This window comes from Chiloscyllium punctatum, chromosome 16 (assembly GCF_047496795.1).
Source record: "Chiloscyllium punctatum isolate Juve2018m chromosome 16, sChiPun1.3, whole genome shotgun sequence".
NCBI lineage: Eukaryota > Metazoa > Chordata > Chondrichthyes > Orectolobiformes > Hemiscylliidae > Chiloscyllium > Chiloscyllium punctatum.
The window spans coordinates 40707116-40732396 of NC_092754.1; the positions used below are offsets into that span (position 1 = coordinate 40707116).

Genomic DNA, 25281 nt, shown 5'->3' on the forward strand with positions numbered 1-25281 from the left:
CCAGAACTGGAAACAGTGCTCCACTTGAGGCCGAAAGACAGTTTTAATATATTTTATTAGTCTTAATCATTCTTAACCACTTTCTCAATCGGTCCTGTCACCATCAATGATTTGTGCACGCATATCTACATGTACCTTAGAATTGCATCCCTTACTTTGTTTTGCTTTTCTTGATTGCTCTGACCAAGGTGTGTCACGCTGTATTTTCTTACATTGAATTTCACTGACTACTTGTCCATCCATCCCAGTGACCTGCATGTTCCTCCTGAAGAGTTTCTCTTTCTCCCTCACGGTTCACCATACTGCCAAGTTCTATTTGCCGTCTAAAAGTTTTGAACTTTTGCCTTGTATACCAAAGTACAAACCATTCATACACACCAGGCAAAGTCGAATCTTTCGCATCTGCATTTAGCAAGGAAGAAAATGCTGTTAAAGTCTGAGTCAAAGAGCAAGTTATTAAGATGTTTGATGGTCTTGCTGTAAATAAGACAAAAGAATTTGATCAGATATGCCTTTTTTCAGCAAAATCAAAGTTTGTTCTATCAAACAACTAGACGGGATAGTCTGAAAGATAATAATGAGAAGGTGTAGAAAGGCTGCCTTTATGAAAGTTGGTATGTCATAAGAACTTGGGAATTGTCTAAGGGTACTAAGGGAAAGAAGAATGGAGGAAGAGACCATAATAGACCTCCTTAGAAAGAGGAGTATTCCCAGAAAACAGGGAAATTTTAGATGATGCAACCTTTTTATCTTACACTCACACAGCACAAAAACAGAACCTTTGGTCCAACTAGTCCATAATCCCAAACTAATCTATTCCCACCTATCTACACCTGGACCATATCCTTCCAAACCTTTCCTATTCCTATACTTATTCAAGTGTCTTTTAAACATTGTCATTACACCCACATCCACCACTTCCTCTGGAAGTTCATTCCACATGCAAACCACCCTCTGCGTAAAAATAAAATTGTCTCTCATGTCTTTCTTTAATTCTCTCTCCTCTCACCTTAAAATGTGCCTCCTAGTCTTGAAGTGGTCCAGTGTAGGTACAAGACACCTACCATTAACCCTATCTAAAATGAGAGGCGTAGTCCTAGCAGTGAGAAAGCATTTCGAAACAGCTGTGAAGTATTGATTTAATACCTCAGCAATGCCCTTTGCCCCGGGCCTAATTTCTCTTTTGTTCCTGAATGAGCCCTACTGCTCTTTTTACTGTTGATATGCGATAGAAGCCTTATGAAAGGATTGGACACTCTGGCAGGAGGAAACATATTTCCGCTGATGGGGGAGTGCCGAACCAGAGGACACAACTTAAAAATACGGGGTAGACCATTTAGGACAGAGATGAGGAGAAACTACTTCACCCAGAGAGTGGTGGCTGTGTGGAATGCTCTGCCCCAGAGGGCAGTGGAGGCCCAGTCTCTGGATTCATTTAAGAAAGAATTGGATAGAGCTCTTAAAGATAGTGGAGTCAAGGGTTATGGAGATAAGGCTGGAACAGGATACTGATTGGGAATGATCAGCCATGATCATATTGAATGGCGGTGCAGGCTCGAAGGGCTGAATGGCCTACTCCTGCAGCTATTGTCTATTGTCTATTGTCTATTGTCTATTGTCTAGATTCTTCTTCATGTTAGTTGCTAACTTCTTCTTACGCTCTCACTTTGCCTCTTGCATCTCCTTTCCCACTACCTACTGAGCTTTCTTAATTCAGCCTGGCTCTCACTTTTATTACCAATCTGAAATCTGTCATTCTTTTAATGTCGGGGAATGGGTCTGGGTGGGTATGGACTTGTTGGGCCGAAGGGCCTGTTTCCACACTGTAGGTAACCTAATAAAAAAAAATAATAAACATTCAGGATAAACCTGCAAGTAATTTCAAGACAGAGAGCAACAGCATTTTGAAATGTATAAAATAAAGAGAGAGACCAAGGTGAGCATATGCATCTAACGTTTCAAAACTAACATGGAAGCACTGGTAATAATCTTCAAAGAATCCTTAGATTCTGGATAAGTGTCTTCGAATTAGAAAATTGCCAATGTAACATCTTTATTTAATAACAATGGAAACAAACAAGAATGCGTACGCAATTTTCCACATTGTATTCCATCTGCCACGTTTTTGCCACTCATTTAGCCTCTACATCCCTCCATTGACTCCATCTGTAATCCTCACCGTTTGATTTCCCACCTACTTATTTATCTTCTGCAAACGTGGCCATTGAATATTCACTGTCCTCACGCAGCTATTGATGTATATTGTAACTATACACTATTGCACTGATCCCTGTGGCACCGCACTAGTTACAGTTTTGAGAGTGTGGTGCTAGAAAAGCACAGCAGGTCGGGCAGCATCCGAGGAGAATCGACGTTTCGGGCATAAGCCCTTCAGTATTCATCATTCCTGATGAAGGGCTTATGCCTGAAGGGTTGATTTTCCTGCTCCTCAGATGCGGCCTGAGCTTTTCCAGCACCACACTCTCGACGCTTAGCTCCAGTATCTGCAGTCCTCACTTTCTACTAGTTACAGTTTGCCAACCTGAAAATGCCCCCTATTATCCCAACTCTCTGCCTTCTCTGAGTTAGCCAATCCTCTTACCTATGTGAATATACTCATTCCAAAACAGTGAATTCTTATTGTATTAAGTGGAACGTAAAGTGGAACTTTGTCAAAAGCCTTTTGAAAATCCAAATAGATTACACCTGCTGGCTCCCCATTGTCTATTCTGCTTGTGACCTCCTCCCTTCTCTCCATCCCTATTTCTCCTGAATATCTATGATTGAGGAATATTTATACCCTGGCCATTTTTCTTGGGCCAGGGCTCCATTATCGTTATAACCACATGACCATTTACCCCTCACTGACATTATTTATCATGTGCACAAACCCATGCACTGTTAAAACTAATTTACAGCGTATTGGCTCCCTCCTAGTCTGACCACACCTTTATATTATCTCACTCTCATGCCTTTCAACCCTCCCAATTCCTTTTGCATCTTGTTTCCTCTCACACGCGTTCTCACCCAGGTTCCCAAGTATGTTTCAATCCTCCAGACTCCTTCTCCTGTGGATAGAATTGCCCGACCTAGTTAGTGACAGCTACTTCCAAGATGTGTATCACAAATCCGTAACACCTACTGCAGATCTGTTCACTAGCTCTGTGATGTCAGTCACTGCCTGAGGTATTCTGAATGGTAGCTTTTTCTTCAATGTTTGTTAACTACATGTTGTTTGCAGACTTGTGGGAGTGAGATCTGGTTACAGAGCAGCACCCTTTGATCTGGATCGGATTCATTTAACTTCACTGAGGACAGATTGGGTTAACACTAGGTGATATGGAGATGTGGGTGAAACACATGTGTACATGGGAGAGACAGCACACACGCAGGCCATTTAGCCCTGTCAGTCGATGCTGGGCTTTGTCCTGCACTCTATTCTTCTCGCAACTTTTCTCATCTAACTATTATCGTAATCGTCTATTCACTTCTGTTCACGTTTTCCCTTAATGCATCAATACCATTTAACCACTCCTTGTGAAAGGTTTTTTGACATGTAGTGTTATACCACACTGTGCATTTGGGGTTAAGACAGATTGGGCATACAGAAAGCACTGTCAAGATTTGATTCAGGCTTAGTCTTCAAAGTGACACTGTTTGTTACACATGAATACAGAATACTGCTGTTCATTGTTGCCATTGATATACTAACCTCTAGTTAAGGCCTAATTTATCTTTGTTCATGTCCACATGCTGTCAAGACTCTCTCTCATCCCTATGCTAACTCTGCTATTTATATTTAATGATGTGTAGCTACATGACATCATCGTTAGGTTGTTGCAGGGTCCTGAAGCCCTCATGCCACTTTAATAAACTCCACAACTCTTCAGAATTCCCTGTTGGATTTCTCGGTGACTATCTCATGTGGTTGGCCTCCAGCTCAATGTTTTGCTCCACAGATGGAAACTGTCCAGAGAATCCACTCCAACAAAGCTTTTGTCATTTTAAAGGCCTCTATTGTGTCACCCATCAGTGTTCTCTCATGAAGAGAGGAGACAGCCCATCAATTCTTTCCTGATCTCTCATCTGAAAATGCGCAATTTTTTTTTCGATTAGGTAGCACAGGGAGAACAGTACAGTGAAGTGTGTACACACTGTGCCAACTTGGAGAAAGTACCTAAGTATAGAATCTTAGTCACGGAAATGGAAAACTAGAGAAATAAGTTTAAACATTCAGCGCTATAGTTTTCTTAGCATAAAAGTAGAAAAATAAAGAAATAAAGTTTAGAAAGTCAAACGTTACAGTCCTTTCATAAGCCATGAGCCTACAGACACTCCAAGCTGTCGCATTAGACTTGGTGTTTTCTCTGAGGATAGAACTCAGTTGATGAACTTGATGCCCTGTTGGCTGCATGAAGGAGATGGTCCCTGTCACAAAAATGAACAGAGTTGATCCATTCTTCATTAATCCATAATGAAAGCACAAGTGCTTTCAATAGGTCACCTAAAAGGTGTTGATGTCGAGGGCAATATTAGTTGGAGCTAACACTAAGGTGTGTGTAAAAACATTGTTATGACCCACTTGGGAAAGTGTACTTGAGCCACACTCCTCCCGGGTTCACCACAAAATTAATGATTTAATCAAAGTATGGAAAATGTCCAGTTCCACTGTCTAATGGAATTAGTCTCACGGAAAACACTGACCACTGTACTTAAAAAGAGTTACTGTTTATTTCAAAAAGGTAATTCTAGCCCCAGGTAAACAGAATTATAAACTATCAGCATATGACTCTACTGATTTAAATTGTAACTCTCTTTTAAAGACAACCAGGTGGACACAGATAAATGAAAAGATTTTGGTGCTATGGATGAAGGACAAAAATACTGGGGAAACACAGTTCATGAGAACATAAGAACAAGGAGCAGGAGTAGGCCGTCCAACCCTTCGACATTGCTCCACCATTCAATGGTCCTTTTCATGGCCTCAGTTCCACTTACCCACCCTCTCACCGTATCCCTTAATTTTTTTATTATTCAAAAAAAACTATCTTCACTTTAAAAACATTGACTGAAGTAGCTTCAGTAACTTTAGTAACTTCACTGGGCAAGGAATTTCATAGATTAACAACCCTCTGGGTGAAGCAGCTCCTATAGCACCAGTCCACTGGATTCGATGAGATGCTTCCTAAGTGTTCTCATCTTCAACGTCCATCTCCAGGCTCTTTCACTTCCTCACAAGGAGGCCAGGGTAATCCATACACAAATTACAAAGTCTTCCTTACTGGTGAAAGGCAACAGCTTAGAGCAACTGGTCGGTGAAAGCAACAAGCTTTCTTCAAACTTTGGGTACTTTTACTGCAGAGAGATGGGAGACACACAAGCTGCTCTTCCAGCAACCCAGAAGTTTCTTGCGTTCTTTTGTAAAGATCCAAGCTGTCCAGCTGCCCAAGAGCTGATCAGAGAGGTTGATGACATTCACCAAGTCGCTGTGTGCACACACTCCCAGTGCCGTGTCATCATAGTTCACCTTCCTAACTGCTTGAGCGGAGCAGCAATGTAAACACAACTCACAATGAGTTCCAGAAACTTGTTTTTAAGAGTTCAATACTTCTGTTCACAGTCATTTGGCTTAAAAAAAACCCAATCCTTTTACATTTTAGCCAACAATCAAAAAATGAAGAAAAATAAAAAGATCATCACAGCCAGATGTGGACAAACATTGAGGGAAAGGAAGAACTCAGTGCTGATGTTATTACTGTCTGAAACTCTTTGGTTTTTGTATTTCTAGGAATGGGGATACCTACAGTAACAGCTGCTCGGATACTGAAAGGCCAGTTGGAAAGCAAAACTGGAGAGGAAGGCTTCTTGGAAATGGATAAGTTCCCCCATGTAGCGCTTTCAAAGGTAGTTCATTACCTACATGAAGTTTGTGCTTATTTATTACGAAGAGCTTTCAGCCTTAGGGTCAGTGTCTGAATTTTATTTCCTGCTGATCTTGGAGGGCCACACTCCAGGTAACACCCGTTAGCAATTTCTTAATTATTCAGAAAGAGGTATTTTTTGCTCCATAAAGTGGCAAGACTGTCTTGATTCTCCTCCGGAGGGAGGTGGGTCAATATAAACCCTGGCACAGGAAATAATCCCTGCCCTGACAGCTATGATAACAATAGACTTGCTTCCTCCTGATTCCCCTGTGGAATTCTGGCAGTAAATGCAGCAGAGCCAGCTGTAAATCAGTTATGTAATTGTTGCCAATGACACAAAATAGTCAAATGCACAGCAAAGTCTCAGGTTGTGAGAATGCAATTTTTAAAATCTTATTTTCAAATTGTGATTTTGTTTTGCCGTCTGTATTGGATTTATTGTGACTGTGGCTCTTCCAGGCAGAAAGACAAATTTCAGTACCTTTGACCTGGTTGCCACCTCTTTCCCTTTTTTTTTTGCCAGACCTATAACACCAATGCCCAGGTACCTGACAGCGCAGGTACGGCAACGGCCTACCTCTGTGGCGTCAAGGCAAACGAAGGCACCGTGGGTGTGAGTGCGGCTTCAGTTCGGAGACAGTGCAATACCACCTTTGGCAATGAAGTGACCTCCATCTTGAAATGGGCAGAAGATGCTGGTTAGTTTATCAACGTTGCAGACACTGTCAGTGCAAGAACATTGATTGTTCTTTACAGAACATTCTTCCTCGAGCAATGGAAGGATTTGCAACTTCAGGCACCTGAGGGAATATCAGGGAGCAGTTGTTCAACTTTTTAATAAGAAGGAGTGGTGCTCACTCCTTTGCTCATGATTTTGAATAATTCAGAGTCAAAAGGTGTGGTGCTAGAAAAACATAGCAGGTCAGGCAGCATCAGTCAGGGCAGCATGGTGGCTCAGTGGTTAGCACTGCTACCTCACAGCACCACGGTCCTGGGTTTGATTCCCGCCTGTCCGTGTGGAGTTTGTACATTCTCCCTGTGTCTGCGTGGATTTCCTCTGAGTGCTCTGGTTGCCTCCCACAATCACAAAGATGTGCAGGTCAGGTGAATTGGCCATGCTAAATTGTTCACAGTGTTAAGTGTGTTTAGTCAGGGGTAAATATAGGGTAGGGGAGTGGGTTTCTCTTTGGAGGGGCGGTGTGGACTTGTTGGGCCAAAGGGCCTGTTTCCACACTGTAGCGAATCTAATCCGAGGAGCAGGAGAGTCAATGTTTCGGGCATAAGATATTCATGCATTTTGATTGCTTGCTGGTCTGACAACTGTGAGTGGTGCTGTGAAATGGTCATGTCTCTCAGTTAAGATGTAATGGATTGAAAATGAAAGATCGTTCCATGTTTATGATACAGATTAAGCTGGCCTTTCTCTTCAGGACAATAATTTTGATAAATGGCTGGGAGCATTCAGACAGCAGTTCTAATGACTTGGAAATGTCACCCTGTAGGTCAGTCATGTGGCTTTCTTTTCTAGTTCATATTTTTTCTCAGGCCCGAGGATGTCCCAAAGTAACTTACAGTCCATGGAGGTGCAGTCAATGTTACAGTGTCAGAGACTTGGCCAGGTCTAAGGCTTCGTTGGCTTCTTCTCATGATGTTATTGTGGGAATGATATTGATCAGGGCAGTTGGGTTCTGAGGAAGGGTCACAAGACTCAACACGTTAACCCTGATTTCTCTCCACAGATGCTGCCAGCCCTGCTGAGTTTTTCCAGCAATTTCTGTTTTTGTATCCAGCATCCAAGTTCTTTCAGATTTTTTTTTGTTTCATGGGGAGAATTCTCTGATCATCTTTAAATAGTGTATTAGAGCTGAAAGGGAAGGCAGGGACTTGGAGGTGGGCTTTTGGTGATTGAGGTTGACAATGCCCAAGCCAGCTGAACCTGGAAAGGCAACTGCACTGTGTGATTTTCATTCTGGTGGGAGGTCAGTGTTAATGCTTCAGGTATTTGAACTTTAATTAATACTGATTGCTGTGCTTTCTCTACTTCACTCTAGAGAGAGGCTTAAACCCACGATGTTGTGGTTTACAGCCAGAAATACTAATAACTGAGCCACTTTGCACAAGGATGACCTTTCTACTTTGATTGAAATGTACTTCTTGGTGTGCTCACTGAGAGTCATACAGCACGGAAACAGACCCTTTGGTCCAAATTGTCCACGCTGACCTGATATTCTCATCTAATCCAGTCCCATTTGCCAGAACTTGGCCCATATCTCTCTAACCCTTCCTATTCACGTACCCATCCAGTTGCCTTTTAAATGTTGTAATTGTACCAGCCTCCACCACGTTCTCTGGCAGCTCATTCCATACGTGCACCACCATCTGTGTGGAAATGTTAGGCCTCAAGTCCTTTTTAAATGCTTTTCCTATCACCTTAAACCTGGGGCCTCTAGTTTTGCACTCCACCACCCTAGCAAAAAGACCTTGTCTATTCACCCTATCCATGTCCTTGATGATTTTATAAATCTCTATAATGTCAACCCCCTCCCCCCTCACGTCCCCCCAATGTTCCAGGGAAAACAGCCCCAACCTATTTAGCCTCTCCTTGTAGCTCAAACCGTCCAACCCTGACAACACCCTTGTAAATCTTTTCTGAACCCTTTCAAGTCTAACATCTTTTCTATAGCAGGGAGACCAGAATTGAATGCAATATCCCAAAAGTGGTTGAACCATTGCCCTGTACAGCTGCAATATGACATCCCAACTCATATATTCAATGTACTGACCAGTAAGGGCTAGCATAACAATGTCATCTTCACTATCCAGTCTACCTGCCATTCCACCTTCAACAAACTATGAATCTGCACTCCAAGGTTTCTTTGTTTGGCAACACTCCCTAGGGCCCTACCATTAACTGTGTGAGTCCTGCCCTGATTTGCCTTATCAAAATGCAACACCTCACATTAACCTAAATTAAACTCCATCTGCCTCTCCTCAACTCATCGATCCATCTGACCAAGGTCCCATTGTACTCAGAAGTAACCTTCTTCACTCTCCATAGCACCACCCATCTACAAACTTAACATTTCTTCTGTTTCCTGTTGGGTACAGCAACCTATCTTTATACTAAGCTTCACCTTGCCATAAAGTTCCCCTATCCACCTTCATGCAGATTGGAGAGCCGTACAAGGGCGTGCCTATGTTGTGATAACTAGATATTGGGGAGTGCAGATGTTCTGTGGTATATGATCCACTTTGTGAGGTGACGAAAGGCATCAGCTGATCTGTGTTGGCCATACCCATCCTCAGGGGTACCCTTCCCCTGCTTTTGTTTGATTTATTGGTGATAAAGTTGCTGTTGTTTACTTGCATGTAGCAAGCGCACAGCATTGAGGGATGATTCATTTGGAGGACATGTTGAAAGCACCATTTCCTCAACATCTTAATTTGCTGTTTTGCACTTCGTCAAGTGGATATTGAGTGACACAGTGGTTCAACGGTTAGCATTGCTGCCTCACAGCACCAGGAATCCAGGTTTGATTCCACACTTGGGTGACAGTCTGTGTGGAGTTTGCACATTTTCCCCGTGTCTGTGTAGGTTTACTCCAGCTACTCTGGTTTCCTCCCACAGTCCAAAGATGTGCAGGTCAAGTGGCTTGGCCATGAGAAATTGCCCATAGCATCCAGGGATGTGGATGTCTAGATGGATTATGTGGGGTTTGGTGGTTGTGGGTGGGGTGCTCTTTGGTGGGTCAGTGTAGACTTGATGGGCTGAATGGCCTGTTTCAACACTGTAGGGATTCTATGATATTGATGAGCCATTTAGTTTCAAAGACGGGTCTGAGTTGAAAGAACATTTGTAGACTTTAAGACTTGTATTTATTTTGTTTTTTTGTGATATAAGAACAAGCTGAAGGGTTTCACAGATATCGAGTTGTAATCATTACTGTGACAGAGAAACCAGTATCATCAAGCTTTTAAAAACAAGCTCACATTTCACGTGATCTGGCTTTTCTCTCCATGCAATTGGCTGATTTTAGGAGCAAATAGGACAGGATTACAGAGGATATCTGTTAAAGAACCAGTCCATTCAGCCCGTAGAGCCCTTGCCAGTGTTTATGTTTCATTCAAGCCTCCATCTTTCTTTATCAAACTTATCATCGTAACCCTCTACTCCCTTCTTCCTCAGATGCTGTCAAGCTTTCCCTTAAATGCATCTGAACTATTCACTTCAACCACTCCCTGTGGGAGTGAGCTCCACATTCTCTTTACTCTTGAGGTAAAGATGTTTTTTCGGAATTCTCTGTTGGATATACTGGTGTCAATTTTATATTGACAGTCTCTAGTTCTGCTCATTCCCACAAGAGAAAGCATTATTTCTGTATCTTTGCTATCAAACCTTTTCTTAACTCTTAGACTTTTGTAAGGTCTGCCTTCGATTTGCAGGAGAGATCCTTTCTTGCGATTTATACCTGTTCATTTCTGATGTCGTCCTTGTAATTTTTCTCTGCATCCTCTCCAGTGCCTCTCTTTTGTTTTAGATTATGACAACCAGATCTACATACGGAACTCTTGAGTGAGGTCTAACCAAGGTTTGCTGCAGGTTTAGCATAATGTACCTATTTTTAAAATTCTATCCTGCACAGGAATAAAACCTTGCTTTGTTTCTTTATGACCTTACTAATGTGTAGCTCAACAATAATCAGACCTCAAGCAGCAGGAGGCGATAGTGAGGAAAGGCACCTGTAGCAGTTCAGCAGATGCTTGCTAGTAAAGAGAGGGTTTTGATGAAAGGATTGCTGGTGGGAGGGGAAGCAGATAGGCAAAGGACGCTTCATTCCATGTGCATACTGTAAATAGCTCCTTTCTCATCCTGCATTGTCTTTCTCGTTCATCAGACCTGATGCCAGTGGAATAAAGAATCCCTGCTTCATGATCTTTGGTCTGTCTGTGTGTTCAAATCTTATGTTATTGCAATGTCTTTCATTGATACATTTAGAATAATGTCCTTTAGGGAAAGAAACTGCCTTCCTTATCTGGTCTGGGCTATATGTGGCTCTAGACCCACAGCAATGCGATTGATTCTTAACTTCCCTCAGGGCAATTAGGGATGGGCAATCAATGTTGGGGGGTGAGGGGCTTAGCCAGCAATGACTTTGTGCCATGAATGAATTTTAACAAATTTCCAAGACCGCTTTGTCCCTTTACTCCACTTAGACTTGGACCATCCAAGTGCCAGGCAATTTCTTTATTCCTTTTACCAAAATGTATTACCTCACATTTATTGACCCTCAATTGTCAATTATTTGACCATTTCGTAAGCGAATTTCTGACCTTTTGTAATTTCTCCACATTGACCATAACCCTCCGCACTTTCGTGTCTGGCAAATTCCAAAGTTGCTTTTGATTCCCCAGTCAAAATCATTACTGTAAACTGTGATCAGCATCAGTCAAATCTGCTTGGGACTCTCTGCATTCTATCATGAAGGCAGCTAGCAATACAGTCTGCCACTTGTCCCCTGACTCCAACTTTGCTGAGTTTATTTATTATTTATCATGCAGCTCTTTATTAAAGGCCCTTTGAAAAGCCAGATAAATTACATCTACTGCTTGACCACTGTCTACTCAATCTTTTATCTCCTCAAAAGTTTTTAATAGGGTTGGTCCAGCACGACTTTCCTTTTAGGACTAGCGCAGGAGAAACTCTGACTCCTTGTGATTTTTATCCCCGAAACATTGACATCTCCACCTTCTGATGCTGCCTGGCTTGCTGTGTTCTCCCAGCCTCCTGCCTGTCCACCTTGGATTCCAGCATCTGCAGATTTTTTGATCTTTGTTTTGGCTATGTGCCCTGTAGGTGGCAATATGTCTGGGGTTAAGGCCTTTTAACGAGGCAACATTTTCAAAGCTTTGGGAACCGGGAATTAATGTGCAGGAAACAGGAGAAAAATCATAAACTAGCTCAGAAATGGGGGCATTTTGGTTACTGATGACTAATTTTTCACTTGAAAAGAAATTAGAGTAAACATAGCAGAATTTAAGAACTATGTTTCCAGGTTGCCATGGAATTGAGTTGATGTTATCTTATTTTTATAAGAAATCAGTTAGAAACACAGATGGATTTAATATGAGGCAAAATCCCCATGAGTTTCGTCATTACTTTTGTACACTGTTGTCACTCATTCACCCACTTCAATGGAATGGAAATGCTATGGATTCTATCAAACATGGGTCACTTGGTCTTTCAAACTATTAGCCAGAATATGAAGACAGAATTTGTACCTGAATTCTGAGTTCAGTCATTACTTTCAAACCAGCTTGAATGCTACCTTTTTATTTTATTTTTGCAAACTCTCTTTTGACACTCAGCTGGGGAATGATGCCCAATGTAGGGTTATTGGATCACAAGTGGGAAATCCACAAGATCCTGTGCAGCGGTGTGTGTAGTAATGTACCACTCTTTAATGTAGAGTTTGCTTAAGGGATTGCATTCTTGAAATTCTCAGATATAGCCTCCAACACGCTCAAACCGTTTCATCCCAGTTAACAGCTCAGAGGGCTCTGCTGTTCACTTGCAGCAATCCATTTTAGAGAAACCAAGTGTTACCTGACCAGTCTCTGCAGGATAAGCTATCTCCCTCATACAGACTGCTGTCCGCAGTGTCTCTCACTCAGTCCCTCTGTCATTCGCCACTACCATTTGCTGTTACTAGTGAATGTATAAATAACAGACTCTTTAATGGTAACTGACATCGAGACAATAGTACTCTGAATAGAAAGTCAATACTTGGACATATTAGAGCATGGATTTTTTTTTATTCACTCTTTGGATGTGAGTGTCACTGGCTGGAACAGAATTTATTGCTCGTCCGTTATTGCCCTGGAGAAAGTGATGGTAAGCTGCCTTCTTGAACAGCTGTCGTCCATGTGCTATGGGCAGACCTACAATTCCATTAGGGAGGGAATTCCAGGATTTTGTCTCAGCGACGGTGAAGGAAAGGTGATAAATTTCCAAGTCAGGATGGCGAGTGGAGGAGAACCTGCAGGGGATGGTGTTTCCATGTATTTGCTGCCCTTATTCTTCTTGATGGAAGTGGTCACGACTTTATCAATTTCTGGTGTTTTGTGCCAATACTTCTTCAACCTAAGAAAGAGACGTAACTATCCATAGATAAACCGCAGGAATAAACCCCAAACATTGAACTCCATTGTCCACTCTTATCTGGAACTAACAAAGGACATACTACATTTGATTTAGATTCAGTAATGAATCAGATGTAGTCACAATGGGGTGTGGACATTGGTCTAACATGAATCATATTTGGAAAGAAAAATGCAGGACAGCTCCTGAAATTTCTGGATTTATTTAAGGATGATTATAATGCAATGAGTCAAGATTAGAGTAGTGCTGGAAAAGCGCAGCAGGTCAGGCAGCATCTGAGGAGCAGGAAAATCGATGTTTCGAGCAAAAGCCCTTCATGAGGAATCTGATGAAGCCTGGCATCTGCAGTACCTACTTCTGCCTATAATGCAATGAGGCACGGACTGTCCGCAGTCAACAATTAGAATCTGTTAATGGATAAATTAAAGTCAGTGCAAAGTGCCTCTAAAATAAAACAAATTTAATGTGACATAAAACAGTTCATAGCCTTGAGGGGCAAGAGTTCTACTTGCTGAAGAACATCCACGGGTAACTAAGGAGGTCAAAAACATAAAACTAAAAGAAAAAAACATACAATGGTTAAGAAAAAGCTGAGATGCTGGTGAATGGGCAATAAATGAAGAACAGAAAAGGGTGATAAAACAGTTGTGACCTATAAAAAGGGAGTATGGAAATAAACATACAGGGAAGTGTGGAATTGACAAATCATTGCTCCAATTATCTTGTGAGAAACAGGAACAGTGTGAACTGTGTTAGTACTGATAACAGAGCTCTTGTCACTGAATATATGGGTAAAGAGTTTGCAGCAGCATTACAGTAGAAGAATGGTTAACATTGAAACAGGAAGTCCTGAGCATTAATCTGAACAAAATCTTAGTAATGATGGAAATCATGGTATAAACGAGTGGCAATTCACATACTTTCCATTGAAAGGTTTTCATGAAAGTTAGCGAGGACATTGTAGATGCTCCTTTAGGCGCAGCATCTCATTTTTTTGGCACCTTCACAGCCATCGCAAAACTCACTGTTTTCAGACCATAATCTCTACTCTAATTCTGCTTCTTTTGTAAGTTCCATTTTCCTCCCATCTTTCTCTTGAGTTTTGCTTTCCGATGGCAAATTGCTCATCCTTCTGCCATTCACTTCCCTTCTGGACGTCACTTCCCTTCTGGACATCACTTCAGTCCTGTTACCTGAACTATCAGCTCTCCCTGCACTGCCAGTTCTTTGGGATGTTTTTTGTAGCTCTTCAATATTTCACTATGACAGATCTTCCCTTTGCTCATTTTCTATTCACCCCCAATCACCTGCTTTTCAATGACATTTCTATCTTTCCTCAGCTTTGGTCATTAACCTGAAACATTAACTCTGTGTCTCTCTCTGCCGACATTGCTGACCTGCTGAATATTTCTAGCAATTTCTCTTTGTAATCTCCAACTTCAAGCTTTTTGAAAAGTTTTCCAGAATTCTTTTGCTGCAGGAATGTTTCCTTTAGATTTGGGAATTGTGCATATCAGTCCCTATTTAAGAAAGGTGACAGAGAAATGCTTTCATGGGGGGATTATAAACTAGGCAAAAGTGAGGACTGTAGATGCTGGAAACCAGAGTTTAGGTTAGAGTGGTGCTGGAAAAGCACAGCAGGTCAGGCAACATCCGAGGAACAGGAAAATCGACGTTTCGGCCAAAAGTCCTTCATCAGGAATCATAAGGGGAATTATAAGGGTGTTAACCTGAAATCTGCCTTTGGGAAATTGTTGGAGTCTCTATTTAGACTCAAAGGCATTTATAACACAGAAGGAAGCCATTCAGCCCATGCCAGTCAACACAGATCTGACCACATTAATCCCATTTTCCAGCTCTTGGTCCATAGCCCAGAGGTCATTGGCAACACAAAGGATTATCGAAACACTGTTAAAATGTTTCTGAGTTTCTGACTCAATCACACTTTCAGGCAGTGAGTTCCAGATCCCCACTCCCTTCTATGTGGAAATACTTGTCCTGGACTAGTCTTCTATACCTTAGGTGGAGATACCCTGTGCCGGGCTGCTGCGGACAGTCCTTGGAGAGAGACTGTGATCTTTGTCTTTTTAATTTTGCTTCTTGTGTTTCTGACCTGTGGTTATCCTGTGGATAGCTGATATGTGACGCTTTTTCCCATTTCTCTGATCTGTGGTGAAGGATTGTACTGAGTACCTTTGTACCTGAGATGGCGCTGTAAAAGGCAACTTAGAAACATGTGGCAATAAAGCTAATTCGAATTCCACTTCTAATTCGACGGAAATCTATGTTCCCAGGTTGTTGACCCCTGTACTAATGGAAATAAAAATGTCATCCTATTACCCTATCAGTGCTACTCATATTCTTGTCCACCTCTATCAGGTCACCCACTCAACCTTTCCTGTTTTAATCCCAGTCTCTCCGATCTTTTGCACAGCTCAGACTCTTTAGTCCAGGTAGCATCTCCTCTGCACCCACTTTCGTGCAATCACATCCTTTTCTTTAATTTAGTGACAGGATCTCCTTGCTTTCGTATTCTCTGTCTCACCGAATAAAGGTGAGTATCTCATAGCCTCGTTCTATCTACCTGCTACATTCAGGGATCTGTGGATATCCACGAAAGTCTCTTTGATTTTCAGTACTTTCCAGGGTGACATCATTCACTGCGTAATTCCTCACCTTGTCGGCTCTCTCCAAAAGCAATACTGCCCACTTTTACAGATTGAATTCTGTTTTGCTTTCCTCAGGTGACCTGTCTGTTGATACCCCACTGTTTTTTGGGTCCACACACAGATTAACTCGATTGTCCCTAATGGGCTCTTGTCATTCTCTTGCTCTCTATATCTTTAAAAACCCTTTGGGGTTTCCTTTATTCTTCCCACTAGTCCTGCCATATCGCACCCCGGTCTAACCCCAGTCTGTCTGAGACTGCTTTGCTCCTTTTAACCTTGCTGCCAGGAAACCAGTGTGCAACGTCCAATCCTGGTCTGTCTGTTACTCTGGAAGTGTCCTCACATTTCACACTCCTTTCAGTGTTTAAGGATAGCATGACCTTGCTTTGGGCAAATTGGCTGCCTAGTTTCCAACAGTGATTGCAGTTCAAATGTGTTCTTTGGCTGAAAACACTTCGGGACATCTTGCAAATGTGGAAAGTGCCATGTAAAAGCTCTTTTTAAATTGTATGAGTATAGAAATCAATTGATCATCCTTTGATTTGATTTGATTCGATTTATTGTTGTCATGTATACCTGATTACAGTGAAAAGCTTTGTTCGCGAGCAGGACAGACAGATCATAGGGTGCTTAGGCAGAGTGAGACATACAGGTTACACTTCACAGGAGGTGCAGAATCGACATTAACAATATCAACATCATTTGAAGTTAGAGAGTCCATCCTTCAGTCTAATAACGGCAGGGAAGAAGCTGTGCCTGAACCTGCTGGTGCGTGTGTTCAGGCTTCTGCATCTTCTGCGTGATGGAAAAGGTTGTAGGAGATCATTACCAGGATGTGATGGGTCTTTGGTGGTGTTGGCAGGCTTTCCACGGCAGTGAGCCATGTAAATAGAGTCCATGGATGGAAGGTTGCCTTCCGTGATGGTCGGGTTGTGCATACCACCTTCTGTAGTTTCTTACTGTCCTGTGCAGAGCTGTTGCCATACCAGGCTGTTATATACCTGGACAGTATGCTCTCAGTGGTGCATCTGTAGAAGTTGGTGAGGGTCCTTATGGACATGCCAAATTTCCTGAGCTGCCCGAGGAAGAAAAGATGTTGTTGTGCTTTCGTGACTGTTGTATTTACGTGGGAAGCCCAGGTTGTTGGTTATCGTCACTCCGCTCTCTTGTTATCTTTCACAAAGCAGAGAGCACCATCTCTTACTTTGAGTCAATCCCACTCGGGAGTTAAAAACCAAGCAGGTTTTTACTTCCCTTCGCTCCACCTTTGTTGTCCAATCTTTTAGCTTCAGATGCTCCAAGTTTAACCTCCTGGTTGCATCTTGCTTTCTCCAAACATGGTGCTGTTCGACTCTGTAAGCCTTCACTCTGCACGTTGGTTTCCTTAGTCATGAAAAGCCTGCCTCTCTGCATAGGTGATTACCATTCAGTAACGTAGACATTACCTTTAAGAAAGCAACTACAGTGGCATCTTGTATTTATGTAGCATCCTTAATGCAGTCAGATACCTCCAAGGTATTTCACAATAATCTCACCAGATGGGATTCGATATTAGGATAGACCACAGTCAAAATGATTTTTAAAATGCTTTCATTTGGAGCGGTGAGACCAGCACTTGTAAGTCATTTCGAACTGGGCTTGAGAACCTGGGTCATTGGATTAATATACACAGTGCTGTTCTGTACGCTGTCTCGAGCAATGTTATGAGGTAGAGTTGAAAGGTTTAAGCAGGTGTTTCAGAGGTGAGGCCCTAGGCAACTGAAGACACAGCCAGTGACATTGGGCAAACAAGAGGCAGAGTGCAGACGCTACTTTGGAAATGGATTAATCTCCCCTTTCTACCTTTATTTTCTTCACAGGCAAATCCACAGGGATTGTAACCACGACCCGGGTCCAGCATGCCACGCCCAGTGCTTCCTATGCCCATTCTGTGAACAGAGACTGGTACGCAGATTCCGACATGCCCTCTGAGGCCCTGGAGCAGGGCTGTAAAGACATCGCTCAGCAACTTATTTTCAACATTCCTGGCATCGAGGTAACTATATCGCTCTGCCAACTTCCTGTAGAACAGGGGGGTCTGGCTACCGAGCTGCTGTGCTCACACTGTTCCAGTGCAAATCGATGTTGAATGTTGCAGATATCACAATCAGAAATCAGCACAGTCCATGCTCCAGGGACTGGAGCCAATCTCCTGCTCATAGTTTTGCTGCCTTTAATAGGGATCTATTGCATTTTATCCCACTGTCCCTCATTACATTCCTGCTGAAGGGTTTATGCCTGAAATGTCAACTGTCCTGCTCCTCAGATGCTGCCAGACCGGCTGTGCTTTTCCAGTACCACCCTCTCCACTCTGATCTCCAGCATCTGCAGTCCTCACTTTCCCCCTATTACAGTCTGTACCACTGTCTCCCTATTATAGCCTGTCCCACTGTTGCTCCATTACAGTCTGTCCCCCTGACTCTCCCTATTACACTGTCTCAGTGACTCCCCTATTACAGTCTGTCCCAGTGACTCCTCCAGTACCATCTGTCCGCTGACTCTCCCTATTACAATCTGTCCCAGTGAATCCCATTGCAGTCTGTTCTGCTGACTCCCCCATTACAGTCTGTCCCGCTGACTCCCCCTATCACAGTCTGTCCCACTGACTTCCCCTATTACAGTCTGTCCCACTGACTCCCCCATTACCGTCTGTCCTGCTGACTCCCCCTATTACAGTCTGTCCCACTGACTCCCCCTATTACAGTCTGTCCCACTGACTCCCCCATTACAGTCTGTCCCAGTGACTCCCCTATTACAGTCTGTCCCGCTGACTCCCCCTATTGCAGTCTGTCCCACTGACTCCCCTATTACAGTCTGTCCCGCTGACTCCCCCTATCGCAGTCTGTCCCACTGACTCCCCCATTACAGTTTCTCCCGCTGACTCCCCCTATTAAGTCTGTTCAACTGACTCCCCCATTACCGTCTGTCCCGCTGACTCCCTCATCACAGTCTGTCCCACTGACTCCCCCAGTACAGTCTGTCCAACTGACTCCCCCATTACAATCTGTCCCGCTGACTCCCCCATCACAGTCTGCCCCGCTGACTCCCCCATCACAGTCTGTCCTGCTGACTCCCCCTATTACAGCCTGTCCAACTGACTCCCCCATTACCGTCTGCCCCGCTGACTCCCCCATTACAGTCTGTCCTGCTGACTCCCCCTATTACAGTCTGTCTAACTGACTCTCCCTATTACAGTCTGTCCCACTGACTCCCCCTATTACAGTCTGTCCCACTGACTCTCCCATTACCATCTGTCCGCTGACTCCCCCATTACAGTCTGTCCTGCTGATTCCCCCTATTACAGTCTGTCCCACTGACTCCCATTACAGTCTGTCCGACTGACTCCCCCATTACAGTCTGTCACACTGTATCCCTATTACAGTTTGAATCTCTGTCACACTATACAGTCTGTACCGCTGACTCCCCCATTACAATCAATCTCACTGTCTCCCTACTGCAATCAGTCTCACGGTTTCTCTATTACAGTCTGTCCCACTGACTCCCCCAGTACAGTCTGTCCAACTGACTCCCCCATTACAATCTGTCCCGCTGACTCCCCCATCACAGTCTGCCCCGCTGACTCCCCCATCACAGTCTGTCCTGCTGACTCCCCCTATTACAGCCTGTCCAACTGACTCCCCCATTACCGTCTGCCCCGCTGACTCCCCCATTACAGTCTGTCCTGCTGACTCCCCCTATTACAGTCTGTCTAACTGACTCTCCCTATTACAGTCTGTCCCACTGACTCCCCCTATTACAGTTTGTCCCACTGACTCTCCCATTACCATCTGTCCGCTGACTCCCCCTATTACAGTCTGTCCTGCTGATTCCCCCTATTACAGTCTGTCCCACTGACTCCCATTACAGTCTGTCCGACTGACTCCCCCATTACAGTCTATCACACTGTCTCCCTATTACAGTTTGAATCTCTGTCACACTATACAGTCTGTACCGCTGACTCCCCCATTACAATCAATCTCACTGTCTCCCTACTGCAATCAGTCTCACGGTTTCTCTATTACAGTCTGTCCTGCTGTCTTCCCCATTACAGTCTGTCCTGCTTTCTCTCCTATTACAATCTATCCTACTAGTATCAACCGTGACTGAATCGTTTTCCGCTAATTATGATCCCTCCCCCACCCCCCCGACCTCAGTAGCTGTGTGATGGTTATGGCCATCTCTCCCTGAGGGTGTGAACAGCTGATGACCCATAAACTTTCCTGTTTTGCTTCGACTGCCTTATTTCATGACTATCCTTGACTGATTGTCACTTCAGTTTCTGATCTGTCCATTTAAGCAGCTTATCAGGCTTAACAAATGATAATGAATATTATATCCTCTCTCTCTGCTGGCTCTTGTGGGGGGGTTTATGGGGCCAAATTGTGTGTTTGTAGCACAGACGTACATCCTCTCCATTAACCTCGATGTCATTCACAGGAACCAACCCAGCCTCTCTCCCACTGCATTGCCCCGTGGGACAGGATGGAGCTCCTTTCTGGATTCACTGTGGGCGCAGAGTGAGGGAGGATGGCTCCATTTTCAGCCTCCTGCTCATCTTTCTGGTCTTCCGAGTGAATTAGGGCTCTCTGAGGAAACCTGGTGTGCGGGTGCAATGTAACTGGTCATTGCACCAGCCCCCCACCCCCACACCCCACCCCCACATCCCAAAAGACTCAAACCAAGGTTTGAAGAACACCCTTCTGAAATGATTTCACACACTTGCTGAGCCTTCCTCAGACAGGCTCGTGTACACTGTCACCTCTAGCCTGCAGGAGCCATGGCTGCTCAATGATAGGGCGATACCCAGGGAAAGGAGCTGGGTCTGGACTCAAACCACACATAAGGCACGAAGGTGTTGGTGACCCAGTTAAATTAGAGGCATGGCAGACCCTGTGCACCCAGTCAGAGGCTTGCTGGGAGAGGAAAGGTCACCGGATCCGAAATGTTAACTCTGCTTTCTCTTCATGGATGCCACCAGATTTGTTGAGTTTTTTCCAGCAATTTCTGTTTCTGTGGCTTGTTGAAGTCTGCTTTTCAAAAAAATCAATAGTTCTTGAGATGTGGGTGTCACTGGGTACACCCATCCTCAATTGCCTTTGAGATCATAGAACCCCTACAAGTGTGGAAGTTGGCCATTCGGCCTGTTGAGTACATACTGACCCTCTGAAGAGCATCCCATCCAGACATAGCCGCATCCCTGTAACCCTGCATTTCTCATGGCCAATCCACCTCGGACACTATGGGCAATTCTGCATGGCCAATCCATCGAACCTGCACATCTTTGGACTGTGGGAGGAAACCCACAGACAATCACCTGAGGGTGGGATTGAACCTAGGTCCCTGGCACTGTGAGGCAGCAATGCTAGCCACTGTACCATCCCAAGAAATCAGGACTCATCCAGCAGGGTCAAGTGGCCAAATGGCCTACTCTTGTTCATATGTAGCAGCTGAGGTGAGATTTGAACTCACATCCAGTGCATTAGTTGGGCTTCAGGCTTCTTAGCACATTAATATTACCACAAGGCTACCCTCCTTCCATACTTTTCTTCAGTGTAAGGCATGAATTCTCATCCTCATAGAACATAGAATCCGTACAGTGTGGAAACAGGCCATTTGGTCCATCATGTATCCCACCCAGACCCATTCCCCTACCCTATTTGTCTACATTTTCCTCTGACTATTGCCACTAACCTACACATCCCTGAACACTATGAACAATTTAGCATGGCCAATTCACCTAACCTACACATCTTTGGACAGTGGGAGGAAACTGCAATCCGTGATTAAATCACATCAACCCCCTTCTTCTTAATGGGAGCTTGTAATGAGAATGCCAAGGTTTGTGAAGGATGCCAAGGTTTGGGAAACATTGCATTTGTTATTGGAGATAATCTCGTGTCATTCTCCCACAGGACATGCATAATGTCATGAGCACTCACCACATAGTGTCTCTGAGGCTCCAAGACTGTGTGAAAAAAAAATCCTGTGATTCATGTAGCAGAATCGAAAATGTAGAGAGAGAGAGATCAAGAAACCTATTGTTTAATGAGAGCCATCTACAAGGAGATGGTAGCCAAGTGTGTGTTTGCTATTTAGCTGCTGAGACTGGTTTTGCTGCTGATAGAAAAGAAATCAGAAGTGTGGATGGGAGTGGGTTCACAAGGAACGCTTTGTGCTTGGAGCTAGCAATGCTGGGACTGAGTTTTGAGCAAGGCCATTTTTCAGATATTGAGGGTGGTTAGTGCCCACCCAGTTCCAAGTTTACAATGGATATTGGGGAACACGATAAAATTAAATTTAAAAATAAATTAACTCTGCCCAAATTGATTTGTTAGCCTTCAATGAGCTTTTAGCTCATTCAGTCAAAGCAGACAATGTAGTGAAGTCCCAGCTCACTGTGTCCTTTACCCATCCATTGTCCCCTTTACCCATCCCACAATGCCCTTAACCTACTGTGCCATTTACCCACTGCACTGTGCCTTTTGGCCATACTGTTGTGCCTTGAATTCATCCCACCGTGCCCTACTGCCCACCTGTTGCTTCATTTCCCAAGCCTCTGTACCCTTTACCCATTCCATTATGCTCTTTATCTATCTTGCCATGCTCTTTTAACCACCCAGCTGTGTCTTTTATCTACTCTGCAGTGCCCTTTTCACATCCCACAGTGCCCTTTCCCCATTTACTGTGCCGTTTATCCATATCATCCACCCAGTTTGGAGAAAAGAGTGAAGCCAGTTTCTAGTTCTGAAGTTGTCTGGACAGCTGAACTCACCCTGGCTTTGAATGATTTCCTCACAACCATATTGGTGAGGCTGTGAGATTGCCAAACAGAGGAAATGAAAGACGTGTGTGTGTGTGTTGTGAGTGAGTTTGTAGGAAGGATTCGACTGTCTGGCAAAGTCACTGGGACAAAGGTGATTTATGTGCTCTTGCATAATTTCCCATTCAGAATTAAAACACTAACCTTTGACCACCTCTGGCTATTTGATAAAACCTCTATTTCCGTTCCCACTGTAATGGTTACTAAATGTATTTTGCCTATTGATTATAAAATCTTTTCTTGTGGAGAGAGTTTGTTTGTTGGGAGGCTGACAATATTACACTGCACTGTGAATGCTTCAATACTGATGGGAAGCGAAAATTAAATTCCCATCTCTAATATGTTGCTCAGTTTTTTTCTTTGCTTTCATGGGATTTGAGCATCAGGGGTTGGAGCCAACATATACTGTACTCCCTGGCCTTCATTGCCCTGGAAAAGGTGACAGCGAGTTACCTGTTTGAACCACTGTAGTCCATTTGATGTAAGCACACCTTTAGTACGGTTAGAATCATCAAATTTTTCTGTCCAGAAGGGGGCCATTTGACCCGTCATGTCTGTACTGTTGGGACGACATTCTAGGATTTTGACCCAGTGACAGTGAAGGAATGGTGATATAGCTCCAAGCCAGAACAGTGTGTGGCTTGAAAGGGGGCTTAGAGGGTAGAATTCCCATCAATCTGTGCTTTGATCTTTGAGGTGGTCGAGGTCATGTGTTTGGAAGATTCTGTTGAAGGAGCCATGGTGAGCACAGTGCATCTTGTTGATGGTACACACTGCTGCTACTGTGCATTGGTGACGAAGGAAATGACTGCTGAAGGTGGGCTACCACCCAAGCGGGCTGGATGGTATTGTCCTGGATGGTACTGAGCTCCTTCAGTTAGCACTGCTGCCTCACAGTATCAGGGACCCGGGTTCGATTCCACTCTTGGGTGACAGTCCATGTGAAGTTTGCACATTGTCCCTGTGTCTGCATGGGTTTCCTTCCACAGCCCAAAGATGTGCAGGTTAGGGTGGATTGGCCATGCTAAAATCCCCCTGGTGTCCAGCCATGTGCAGGCTGAATGGGTCAACCATGGGAAAGGTTGCACTTACCCTGCGAAGAGAATCCCAGCTTAGGGTAGGCTGGTGGGTCTGGCTGGGATTCTCTTCGCAGGGTAAGTGCAGACTTGTTGGGCTGAATGGCCTGCTTCTATACTGTAGGGATTCTGTGGAGTGTTGAAGGAGTTGCACTCATCCATGCAAATAGGGGGTGATCCATCTCACTGCTGACTTTTAGAAGGCGGAAGGGTTTCATTGAGTCAGGGGATGAGCTAATCGCGACAGACTTCCCAGTCTCTGACCTTCTTTTATAGCCATTGTATCTCCCTTGTTATCTGCCTGGTACTAGGGCGGTTCAGTGGGGATAAGCCCAGGTGTTATGAATCAATAAACTTTGTGGATTCTCATACCATTGCACCCAAATAAGCTGCAGAATTAAAAGTTTTGAATTTCTCCCTGTCTGATCTGTGCATGTGAAATTTTCCAAGAAATGTTTACTTGGCAGAGAATAAAAGATAATTCTGTTATGTAGCAATGGACAGACTCACTTGCGGAATCCTTAACCACAGTTCCTACAGTGGGAAACAGGCCATTTGACCCAACAAGTCCACACTGACTTTCCAAAGAGCATTCCATCCAGACTCACCCATCCCGACACTATCCCTGTAACCCTGATATTCCCATGGCTAATCCACCTAGCCTGCACATCCCTGAACGCTATGGCCAATTTAGCATGGCCAATCCACTCTAACCTGCACATTTTTGGATTGTGGGAGGAAACTGGAGCACCCGGAAAAAACCCACACAGACATGGGGAGAACGTGCAAACTCCACGCAGACAGTTGCCTGAAGTTGACAGGCTGGCAGGGATCTGGGTCCCTGGTGCTATGAGGCAGCAGTGTTTACCACAGTGACACTGTTAATCACAGTGACATAAGCCACAGTGTCAGCTAGTGAAATGGTGTGTTTGTAATGTGCTTGTGTAACCTTTAGCTTTCAAGTGCTCCCTATTTTCTGTTCCAGGTAATCATGGGGGGTGGCAGGAAATACATGTTCCCCAGGGACACTCCCGATATTGAATATCCTAATGACTGGAAAGCCAATGGAACGCGACTTGATGGGAAGAATCTGGTGGAAGCATGGAAAGACATGAAAAAGGGCAAGGTCAGCTTTTAGTTCAGTTTAATAACTGACATTGTCAACCTTAGTTTTGCAGATAAGTGCAAAAATGTTTAACTAATTCTTCACCTCACTTGTACTCTGAGAATGATTAAAGTGGAATGTGTTATCAAGAGTATTTACATGAGTCATTGGCAACCATTAATTCTACTTTCAGTGCTGTCTTTTCCCTCTCTGTCATGTCTGGATGCACTAACCATTTTTCAACTGTATTCCTCTTTCTCAATTTCAAACTGTTCCTGATACAGAGGGTCTTAAGATGATTTCAGAGGTTTTGATTTTCAAACTCATTGTCACCCAAGTGCCTGACCCCACAATTCAAAATCTGGCCTATGATTTCAAACTAAGAAATTCAGAATAGGTTCAGAGAGATTGGGATTTATTTGAAACATCTAATAAGGATTTTAGATTTGATTCAAAGCTTTAGTTCTAACCTGTAACAAGGCCCGTCCT

The 25281-nt window shown here is 43.8% G+C and overlaps 1 protein-coding gene across 2 annotated transcripts in view; it reads left to right on the plus strand.

Moving 5' to 3' along the window:
• alpl (alkaline phosphatase, biomineralization associated) overlaps positions 1–25281 on the plus strand; it is a 114615-nt gene that overhangs the window by 56103 nt on the left and 33231 nt on the right. For both annotated transcript variants that reach the window (XM_072586789.1, XM_072586791.1), the window contains 4 exons: positions 5789–5904; positions 6448–6622; positions 17612–17787; positions 24673–24813. In XM_072586789.1, coding sequence (XP_072442890.1) covers positions 5789–5904; positions 6448–6622; positions 17612–17787; positions 24673–24813 — 608 coding nt within the window. The remainder of the gene's footprint in view (positions 1–5788; positions 5905–6447; positions 6623–17611; positions 17788–24672; positions 24814–25281) is intronic.